The 11,003-nt window shown below is 68.5% G+C and overlaps 1 protein-coding gene across 1 annotated transcript; it reads right to left on the bottom strand.

Moving 5' to 3' along the window:
- Positions 1–554: 554 nt before the first annotated feature.
- TESK1 (testis associated actin remodelling kinase 1) lies at positions 555–8,991 on the bottom strand. Its single transcript, XM_032205923.1, has 10 exons — positions 8,717–8,991; positions 4,233–4,354; positions 4,080–4,128; positions 3,758–3,904; positions 3,587–3,669; positions 3,224–3,314; positions 2,945–3,028; positions 2,472–2,561; positions 2,176–2,326; positions 555–1,982 (listed from the first exon to the last, which is right to left on the bottom strand). Exons 1-10 carry the CDS (start codon positions 8,960–8,962, stop codon positions 925–927), a joined length of 2,121 nt encoding a protein of 706 aa, XP_032061814.1. The 5' UTR covers positions 8,963–8,991; the 3' UTR covers positions 555–924.
- Between the last annotated feature and the right edge of the window lie 2,012 nt (positions 8,992–11,003).

Here is an 11,003-nt window from a genome sequence, read left to right as displayed (position 1 = left end):
GACATTCAGTTTTTATTGAACACTTTAAATAAGCTGGGTATATATTACTAGCAATTATTATTAATAATATTAAAAAAAAAACAGAAACAAAAAGAAAAAAGAAAAAACAAAAAACACGAGTTCTGCATTCACCAGTGCACTGTGCGGGAGGGAGGAAAGCCGGCTCCCACCCGTGCTGGGTGTCCTCCCCCCGTGTCCTCCCGGCCACTCGGGAGGTGCTGGGGGGCGCAGGCTGCCCTCCTCTGAGGGGAGGTGACACGGAGGTGTCCCCCCGACACCGGTGTGGTGGCGGGGCCGGAGGGGGCCCCGTGTGCCAGGGGGCTCAGTGCCAAGTGCTGGCACTCCCCACCCGCACACTGCGCCTCTCCGGCATCGCCCCTCTGCGCACCATAGTGCCTCTGGCGTGTGGGGGACCAGGAATGCTCCCCACCCTTGTGAGGAGGCAGCAAGGACACCCCAAAAAATCCCCATAGTCCCTCCAATACACACATACACACGTGACTGCTCTGCCCCTTCCCACCCTCCCCCCCAAAAAATCTGCTTATCCCCCTTCTCTCCCCCTTCTCTGGGGGGCTGTGAGAGCCCGCTGAGGGGCGAGCCCTTGGGGACAGGGGGGGTCCCGCAGCCACGGCTTGAGCCCTGCGGGGAACCAGCCCTGCTGCCCGGGGCAGCGGTGTTATTGCACTTCAGCCCAGCCCCACCGGGACCCCCGCAAGGACCCAGCCCACCTCGGGGCTCCCCACAGCCCCCCGAGGCCGATCCCAGTGGGACGAGCACCTCGGCAGCGCCGTCGCGGCCACCAGGCACCGGGCGAGCGCGAGGACAGACTCGGGGAGGGGGACACAACACCCCAGGCTCCCAGAGCCACCCCACGTGCTAGGGGGGGGTCCCGGGGACCCCCGGCCGCAGCCACGGTCCCCAGCACTAGGACTGTGCCTCCGGCAGCTTCAGGCTGGGCTCCGCCAGCATCGGCCCCGGGGCTTTCTGGAGGCGGCCGCGCTCGTGGCAGAGGAGGCTCTTGGCCTCGCAGTTGAGGTTCTGGTAGCGGGGAGGGCTGGGCGCGGGCCGGTGGCAAACGGAGGCGAAGCTGAAGCTGAAAGGCCCCAAGCAGCAGCCGGGGCAGGGCAGCACCTCGTCCTGCTCCAGCACGGTGCCGGGGCCGTGCCCGGGCAGCATGGCCGCGCGCTCCGTCCGCTCCAGCGCCGCGGCGGCGCAGGGGATGCTGAGCTCGGAGAAGCCTCGCTCCAGCCCGCTGCCCCAGGCGTGCGGCTTGCTGACCACCACGTGGTTGTTGTTGAAGAGCAGCCCGTTGGGTGCCCGCGGCTCCAGGTGCCAGGGCTGGGCCCCCGAGGCCGCCGTGCGGATGAAGTTGCTGGTGGCGGGTGCTGGCGCGGGGACCCGCGGCGGCGGCTCAGGGCTCTCAGGGCTGCAGTCCATCTGCTCCTCCGCCGCGGGGCTGAGGGGGGAGGCACGGACCCCGTTCTCCATCTCTCCAACATCCTCCTGGCCCCGCTTCGGGCTGTGGGGCCGAGCTGGGGATCCCACACCCAGCTCCAGGCCCCCGCGGCGGGGCAGCTCGGGGGAGGCGGGCAGCGAGTGGCACTTGCGTGGGGCCGCGGCGGGCGCCGAGAAGTCACACTGCACCTCCACGGCCGGCTCGGGCGTCACGGGGGTGCCGAGCTGCAACGGGGCCGGGGGGGGCAGGTCGAAGGTGAGCGAGATGACCGACTTGCTGGGCGTGTCGAAGAGCTTGATCTTGCCCCCCTTCAGGTCCTCGCGCTGGGAGAAGGGGTTGACGCGCGCCGGCGTCTCCTTGGTCCTGGCCCCGACGCAGGGCTCGGGCGGCCGCAGCGGGGTGGGCGATTTGGGGGGGAACACGTCGGACTGGCTGCGGGACAGGCGCTGGTCCGGCTGCAGGTGCTGCGTCCCCAGCTCGCGCAGGGGTGACTGCTCGGCACGGCTGGGCGCCCTCCCGGCCACCCCTGGGCAGGGGCGCAGGACAGGGGGGTCACTGGTGCCCTGGGTGCCCCCCAGCACCACGGGGCAAAACGGGGAGCAGCCCGGGCGGTGAGAAGCGGGGCTGCGTCCTGCAGACCTCCTCCCACCCCAGCCTGCTCCCCAGTAGCTGTTGGGGTGGGGAAGGGGCACCCAAAACCCCCCGGGACACCCACGTACCGTTGAGTGCAGGCGTGGTGCCAGGTGCGGGCAGGCTGTCCCTGATGCTGAAGAGGGTGGCCCCAGCGCCCTCCACACCCAGCTGGTGCTGCAGGACGCCCTCCAGGCACTGTGTGATTTCCAGGAACGAGGGGCGGGAGGTCGGCTGCATCTGTAGGCAGGACGGGTCCACGGTGAGGTTTGTGTCCCCTCCCCATACCCTCGTGGTGCGCCGCCTGGAAGTGGCTCCAACGGGCAGGGAAGGGGATCCCTGATGGGACACCAGGAATTTGGGCATCCCCAGGGCTGGGACTCACACTGCAGCAGTGGAAAGCCAGCTGGAGGAAGGCGGCAGGGCAGTCGATTCCCACCATGGTGCGGAAAGCAGTGACGTCCAGGCCAAAATCCTGCACGGGGGAGATGGGGAGGAGTGAGGCCAGGTGTTATGGGGCTGCGTAAAGGAAGGGGGGACCCTGGGGTCACCCAGGCTGGGGGAAGGCTGCGGGGTGCTGGGCATAAATCCCTTCTGCTCCCTATCTGATGGCACCCACCCTCCTGCCTGGGCTGCCCCCGGGCCCCGAGGACAGGCTATGGGCAGAGAGCATCCCCCTTGCTGCCAGGAGATGTTGGGGACGTGGTACCCCCACCCCGAGATGTGGGGCAGCTCCCCAAAGCCTCTACCACAGGCAGGGGGCTCTGCTCTGCGCACGTTGGTCCCCGTGGTTCAGAGACGTGTCCCCAGCCCCAGCCCCACCAGGTGCCACCCTCGCTCCCCCCGTCCCAGGGTCACCTCGGTGCGGGGCAGGTAGTCGGGGTCCGCGGGGACGCGAGCGATGGTCTCGCACAGGATGATGCCGTAGGCAAACACATCAGCCTGCGGAGAGAGGGGAGTCACGGGGGGTCCTGCGATGTGTCCCCGCTTCTGTCAGCCCTCCCTGCACGGCAGCACCAGGTCCCAGCCCCCTCGGCACCCCAGGGACGCCCGTCCCCATCCCTCCGTGCCCCTCCGCGTGCTCAGCTGACCCCAGGGCTGCAAACCCCGAAAACCCCAAACCCCACACGGCGTCACCTTCTCGTTGTAGATCTCCCCTCGCAGCACCTCGGGCGCCATCCAGTACGGGGAGCCCACCACAGCCAGTGGCTCCTTCTCGCTGCCCTCGCTGGGGGGGGGACACAGCAGGATGTCAGGGGCCCTGTCCCCCTGCCCGTCCCAACAAAAACCTCCCTCTCCCTTTTTACACCAGCCCTTCTTGATGCACCCCGTGACTCTTCTCTCCACCAGGCCACCCACACTTCACCATCACACCCTTCTCCATCCCCAAATCCAGCCCCATGCGTCCCCACCACCCCCATCCCTGCCCTTCCAGCTGGACCCCAAAATCCCCCCCTCGCTCCGAAGACGGGGACGGACAGACGGACAGGCTCCACGCACCTGTAGGTGGGGATCTTCTCCGCCAGGCCGAAGTCTCCCACCACAGCCGTGTAGCCGCTGGCCTCGCAGCGCACCAGGCAGTTCTGGGGGGGGGGACAGGGGGGACCCCGTCACACCTCGGGCAGCGCCTCGCTGGGAACGGGGAGGCGAGGGCAGCGGGCCGGCCCCTACCTTGGAGGTGAGGTCGCGGTGGAAGATGCCCTTGGAGTGCAGGTAGCGCAGCCCCCGGGCGATGTCGAGGGCCAGCTGGATGCGCGTGGACCAGGAGAGGGGCACGGGGCTGTCCAGCAGCTGCTCCAGGTTGCCGCCGTTGATGTACTGGGGGGACAGACGCCGCCTCGCTGCACCCCCCCCCTCTCCGTCCCCTTGCGCCTGGGTCTCTTCCCACCCCACGGCACAGCCACCCCCAGGAGGCAAGGAAGTGTCCCCGTGGACATTTTCACCCCCTCCCCATGGATTCACCCCGGACTCGTGGCCACCATCCCGCTCTCACCTCCGTCAACGCGTGCAGCTGCCCCTGGTGCACGCACACCCCCATGAACCTGCGGGACAAAGAAGAGCTGAGGGTGGCACCGGGGGGGACCCAGGAGCTCGCCCAGCCACGGGGGCAGCCCCAAAACCCACCCCAGGAGGGAGCGGGCCCCACCTGAGGATGTTGGGGTGCGAGAGGCGGTTCATCAGCTGCACCTCCCGCAGCATGTTGCCCCGGTTGCTCGTCAGCTTGTTCATCTTCAGCACCATGATCTGCCCCGACTGGCGGTGCCGCACCTGCGGGGGGCACGAGAGGGGGCTCAGCACCCAAGGTTCAGCACCCCAGGGACCGATAGCATTACCGGGGTGCTCTCCCAACCCATGACACCCAACCCCGCTCTCCCCGGGACACCCCGCTTGTTGTGCTCCCCCCAGCACGTGCCCAGACCCCTGGAGATACCATGGCAGCTCCTGCAAGCCCCAAGGGTGCAGGATTTGGGGGGGGGGGCAGCACAAGCTGGCCTTTTTGTCTCAGCACCACAAGCCCAGCCAGACCCCAATCAGCTGGTGGGGGTGGTGGTGGGGGTGAGGGCAGAGAGGGGTCGCATCCTGCCCAAATCATCCCCGTGGGGCACGGCGCGTGGCCGAGGCCGTATATTTAGCCAGCCCCAGCCCGATGCTGTCACACGAGCCGGGGGGCTGGCCCCCTGCCAGGAACAGCAGCCGGGAAGGCGGCCAAGCACGGACACCCCCGGGCCCCCCACCCTGCACTGAGCGGGGCGAGGAAACGGGCATGGGGCAGAGGATGGCACCGGGCAGGGGGGGGGGGGTCCCCTCCTCAGCAGACACAGGGATCGGGACAGGACCCCGGGACAGGACCCCGTGGGAGGGGGGCACCCTGCTGGTCCCAGCTGCCCCCCCCCGGCAGGCGGGGAGCCCAGGCATTCCTCGGCGCTGCCGTCAGCTCGCCGCTCTTCTCCTTTTTAGTCGATGCTGGTTGCAGCCGCTGCGCCGCTGCCAGCCCCTGGCCTTCCCCACGTGCCCCCTTCCACCCCCCCCCGCCACCAGCCTTGCCATGGCCAAACACAGACGGCGTCTGCACAAACACCGGGGGCTCCCCGAGCACGTGCTGCACGGACGGGAGCCCCACGACATCCCCGTGCCCAGCGCATCCCGGCGGCAGCGCTGCCCTCACACAGGGCACGGGGCTGGGGGGGGAACGGCTCGGCACCAGCACCCTGCTCGGCCCCACGGGGCTCCAAGGCACGGGGGTGCTGCATGGCTGCGATGGGGATGCCTGGTGGCACGCTCCGTGGTGCTCCTCGGTGGCTGTGTGCTGTGGGAAGGGATGGGTGCAGGGCAGCAGCAGCGGGGAGCATCCCCCGGGGGGTGCGGGCTCGCTCCACGTGGCAGGGTTGTGCCCACAGCCCCCAGTTCCTTGCTAATAAACTGGGATCCAGTAATGCTGGAGGATCCCGCGGGAGGGAAGCTCTGGGGACTCCCCTCCTCTGCCATGGGGTCTCCCCAGAGGAGCCCACCGGGCCTGGTGCTCTGCGCCCAGGGGCAGGAGGGTCCTGGCACAGCCCCATCCATGAGCTCAAGGGGCCACCCTGGACCCTGAGCACACTCACGAGCTGTCCTGATGTCTGTTCTGCCTGCTCCACGGCTGGAGGACACCCCTGGTCACAGAGGGGAAGGGGTGACAGCCCCCTGGCCTGGCAGGTGGCTTCCCACAGGCACTGCCCCCATAGCCCACCGCTGGCACCATCCCAGCACCTCGGATGCCCTCCAGAAGCAGTGGCAGCCCCTAGACACAGCAAGCCACGACCCCAGGCGACACAGGCCCACACTGGGGGGTTTCCCACCCCCTTCCCGACCTTCCCAAATGCCAGCATCAAAGGCAGTGGGCAGCAGAGCCCCCCCCCGGGCAGCACAGGTCCCCCTCGCCTCTCCACACCCTGGCCGTGCGCCCAGGAATCCCAGCACATTCCCCAGAGCTGAGCTCAGCCGGGCGCTGGGGGAGGCAGCAGCCCTCTGTCCCCCACCCGGGAGCCAACCCTCGCCCCCTGTTAAAGCCCCCCAGCACCTTGCAGAGCCCCCCACATCGTGTGCCTGGTGGTTGGGGAGGGGGGGGGGGGGGGGCACCCCACCCATCCCACATCCCCATCCCCATCCCATCTGCTGCCCTGGCTGGGGGAAGGGACGGGGCTGGCTGCGGCCCCAGCCTGGGCACAAGGGATCCGGGCTCTTTTCACAGCGGAAATTAGAGTCTTATTTAAAGAGCATGCTAATCAGAGCGAGCAGACGGCCTGGGCCCTCCCCGCAGCCGCCGCTGCTGTCTAGACGCAGGGCGAAGCCCCCCGGGAGTGGGGTGGGCTCGGTCCCCAGCGCCCCCAGCCCAGCACAGTCCCACGGGGGCACCATCCTGCACCCCTGCTCCCCGGGGAGCCGTGTGGGAAGGCGCTGAGGGCAGAAGGAGCGCACACACACCATGCTGCGGGCAACCCCGGGGCGGCTGTGCCTGAGTTCGCAGGGATCCCAGTAGCGCAACAGGTCTGTCACCGGGCGGGACTGGAAAAGCTGCTCATCACTCTGGAAAGGAGGATCATGCGAGGAAAAAAAAAAAAAACAACCAGGCTGCTCCCGGGCCGGCCTTTGTGAATTTGCTTCCTCCCCGCCTGCCCCGGTTTCCCCGCCGGTGCCGCCTGTGCCACGCCGCTCCACCCTGCTTTGTGAAACGAGGCAAGGTCCGCCGATGAAGGGCACCAGATAAGAGCCAGCGTGTCATGAGCTGCGCCGCTGGGTCGGGAGTAAACAGCAGGTCTCAAAGGTTGGCAGGGAACGCCGGCGGAGACGGGCAGGCGGGCGCCGTGCCACAGCCCTCGTGCGAGGTCGAGGCACGGCACAGGGCTGCGCCCCGCGGCCGGTGCCTGTGTGAGGACGGCGATGTCCCAGCACAGCCCCTGCTGCGGGTGGCACTTGGAGAAGTGAGCACGGGACCCGGGGATGAGATGCAAACGTGGTGTAAGGGCTGGAGAAAACGCCTGGCACAAACGCGCCGGGCTCAGTCTGCTCCGACAGTCGGAGGGATGGAGGGGAGGCTCGCTGCAAGGTCCGTGCACCCGAGGGAACAGGGGGCCTGGTGCCTCCGAAACCACACGGGGAAGGCAAAGGGAGCTGGCACACGGGGAGAGAAACCAGGCCCAGCTTCGGCCTGTCAGGGAGCAGCCCCTGGGGACGAGGGCAGCATTCCATCAGCAGTGCTCCGCCTGCTCTGTGCGGCCTCTCCGAGAGATGCGCTCGGGCCCTGGCTGCACCGGGGGTGATCCCGGGAATGCCATCAGACAGCCACTGGCACCATCAGCGTGCCAGGGCATGGGGACCGAGGCCCAGGTCCCCTCCTCGTCCCCTCTCACCCACCCACCATGGCTGGAATGAGGCAGGACCCAGTGACCGCTCGGAGGGGGGAGCCTCGAGCACCCACGGCCATGGAAAGCGCTGCGGGAACAAGGGAGGTGGGAGGAAAAGGGGCCCCGTGCTGCCCTGCCAAGCTGCATCCTCCTCGTGAGCCTCGCCAGCTCCAAACCCCAAGCTCGGAGGCCCACCATCCTGCTGGGATCTTGGCCCCAAACCCACCGCACGGCACAAAGCCCCATCTGGCCTCCTCCTGCCCCTGCCTGCTCCGTCCCCCAGCCCCGCGGTGGGCACGGCACCACCAGGGCAAGCGGTGCTGGAGCACAAGGAGCACACCACAGCCCCCAGGAGGGACCAGGGGAGCAGAGACAGCGAGCAAGGAGACACCGTGGCCTGGCAGAGACGTGGCAGCATCCATTATTAACGAGCCGTATCCACGCCTGGCATTATTAAATGCCTCCCCCCCGCTCCCGGGTGCCGCCACGCGCTCCCTGCCAGGGATCGACAGCAGGAGCCCGGCCAGCGGGGAGGCCACGTCCTCGTGGAAAGAGAGGTCCCCTCTGTGCCCCCCCACCCTGCATCCCCTCTCCCTTTGGGCTGCTTCTGCCCCAGGCGGGATCCCAGCGAGGGCAGCGGGGTCCCGGCTGGGCAGCGCGGCTCTCGAAGCCGCTGGAAGCGTGAGGGCGGCTCTGGCCCTGCGTTCTGCAGCGACGCCGAGGACAAAAACAACACGTGCACGCACCGCCCCTCGGCAGGGTGCTGACAGCGGGCGGGTGGCACCGCCGGGACCCCAACCCGGGCACGGCCACAGGCTGAGCATCCCCGCGCCCACCGCCCTCGCCCACCCACCCCGAGCATCGGGGAGCACGGAGGAAGCCGCGGGGTGGCACCGGGGGGGGCTCTGCGGCTCTCCCCACCCCGCTCACCCTCTGTGGGCTCCCCAAAAACCCCACCAGGGTCACCCCGGAGTGGCTGCACCTCCTGCCACCGGCACGCCCGGACCCCACAGCGGGTTCCAGGGGCTGTCACCCCCCCGGGGGCTGTGTCCCCCCACGGTGGGGATCAGATCCGCCGCCACCCTGCTCCCTCCGACGGAGCAACAACAGCACCGGCAGCCGGCTGAGGTCCCCGAGCATCCCCACGGACCCCCCCCAAAACCACACCGCGGCGGTACCGGGGACCCCCGGAGCCCTCCCCGCAGACCCCTGAGGGTTGTGGGGGGGGGGGGGTGGCGAATGCGCCCACCTTGAAGACCTCGGAGAAGAATCCGGCGCCGATCTTCTCGCAGTAGAAATCGTCGATGCGCGCCAGGGTGGAGACGGCGCTGCGCAGCGCCCGGTACGAGGAGGGCCGCAGCCTCCCGCAGCCCGGCCACGGCCCCGCCGCCTCCCCCTCGCCTTCCTCGGCTCGTTCCCCCCTCGGTGCCAGCCCGGGCCTCCGCGGCAGCTTCTCCCACTCCATTTCGGCCCCGCCGAGCACCCCCAGCGCCATTCACATCCCCCCGGGGCACGGCGCCGGGGGGGCTCCACCGCCTCCTCCTCCACCGCCCCTTCCTCCTCCTCCTCCTCCTCCTCCTCCTCCGCCGCCGCCCGGCCGGGCTCGGCCCGGCCCGTTTCGGCCCGGCACGGCTCTGCCCGGCTCTGCAAGCGGCGGGGACGAGGTGCCGGCGAGGTGCGCGGTGCTCATGGCCCGGCGGCGGAGCCCCGACCCCCGCCGCGGCCCGGCGCTGCGCCTCCGCCGCCCCGAGCGCAGGCACCGGCGGGGCGGAGACGGGGCGGGTTCAGCCCCTTAACTCCTTGCCGGCTGCCGACAGCGGCCCCGCTGCCTGCTGGCAGCCCGAGGGGCTCGGGGAGAGGCGCTGGGGGCCGGGGTCTCGGCTGTCCCTGCGCGCACAGCCCTGCCCGGCAGCGGGGAGCGCAGCCGAGACGCCCCTCGCCCCCCGCGCCCCTTTCCTGGGGTCCCCGCTGTGTCCCCGTTGTTCTCCTCCTCGCTGCTCTTTTTTTCCCTGCTCCGTGGGTGATTTGCACGGTCCTTCGTGCAGCCGGGCTGCCCGTGCTCTGTTCCATCTGCCTGCCTGCCCCAGCCCCTCCTGTCCCGGCTGGGAGCGCAGCCCCACGGGGTGTCCCCCAGCATGGCATTTTTGGCTGGTGCTTGGCTCCAGGTACAACAAACACGGGGTTTTATTCCTTATCCCAGGAGGGGAGGACAAACAAGGGCAGGGGAGCCGAGCTTCTGATTTCTTTGCAGTGGGAGCAGCTCCTCGGTGGAGGAGGGAGCTGCTCGGAGGAGCAAAACCAGCCAGGCCTCCCCATCCCTGCCCTTCCCTTCAGCACAGGCGAGCAGCAGCCCCAGCAGGGCCAAGGCAGAGATGGGGAGGCCCAGAGAGGCATCTCAGAGAGAGAAGCTCACAGGACCGCAGCCTGCTCCGGGCTCCTGCTGCTTACAAGTGGCTGAGTTCACATCCAATTAAGCTGTAACGAATAAATGAAAGCCCCGGAGACAGCCCTGGCTGTGGAAATTGTTGCTGCAGGATTTATGGTCCCTTCTCTCATCAGTGCTGGTAACTCTTCTGTGCCATTTCCACCCCGATCTGCTCCTGCCTGGCACAGCGGTGGTGAGCCCGGGTCCCCAGGGCCACCAGCCCTCCCGTGGTGCCATCAGGTGCCCTCCAGTGCAAAGCCTGGCTGGGCTGAGCCTGCTGCAAAGCCCGAATTAAGCCCCTCAAGCCCTGGCTAGAAGAGCAGGAGGGGCTCCCTGGCTGTGCTTAGCTCCCCTGTGGAGCCGCAGGGGAGAGGGGGGGGGCCGGGGGGCTGTGTCCTCTTTGCCCTTCTCAGGGAGAAGGCTGAGGGCTCAGCAAACGCCTCCCCCTGCCCTGCCTGCTGGGGCTGCTGTGGGGAGAGGTCCTGGGAGGCTGCACAGGAGGGATTTCCAGCATGGAGGTGCAGACCCAGGGTGCGCAGGACAGGGGAGCATCTCCTGATTGTCAGCCCCAGTGTCCTCTCCTCCCCCTGTCCCCTCTGCCCACACTCGGCAGCCCTCCCAACCCGCTGCTTCCCCTCCTATTCCCCAGCTCCCTGCTTTCGAGGGGGCCACCAGCACCCAGGGCAGGTGACGCAGCAGGACTACATTTCCCAGAGCTCTGCCTGTCCCCGTGCTCGGCGCCCAGCGCCGTGGCTGCGAGCTGCAGCATTCTGCCTCCGGCTGCGAGCAGGGGCTGCCGCGGTCCCCGCTGTGCAGGCGCAGTGCTGCCCTGCTCCCCAGCCCTCCAGCTGCAAGGATGAAGGCCAAATATTTGTTGTATCGGTAATTTTCTGCGAGCAGAGTCAGCACAGCAGCCGGCAGCGTTGGCTCACCCCCTCCTCTTGTTTCCTGCTGATGCTGCTCACACCTGGGTGCCGGTATCACGGCGTTCGTGGGTTTGTGGGGGCAGCATCCGCATCCCAGCCCAAAACTTATCGCTGGGCAGTGATTCAAGGTTGCTCACATGAGCCCTGCCAAGATGTACGACGAGGTGCCAGGGGGCTGAGAAACT

Source organism: Aythya fuligula, chromosome Z (genome assembly GCF_009819795.1).
Source record: "Aythya fuligula isolate bAytFul2 chromosome Z, bAytFul2.pri, whole genome shotgun sequence".
NCBI classification, from domain to species: Eukaryota; Metazoa; Chordata; class Aves; order Anseriformes; family Anatidae; genus Aythya; species Aythya fuligula.
The sequence above is the reverse complement of the archived record's forward strand: the minus strand, read 5'-3'. Positions and strand labels throughout refer to the sequence as shown.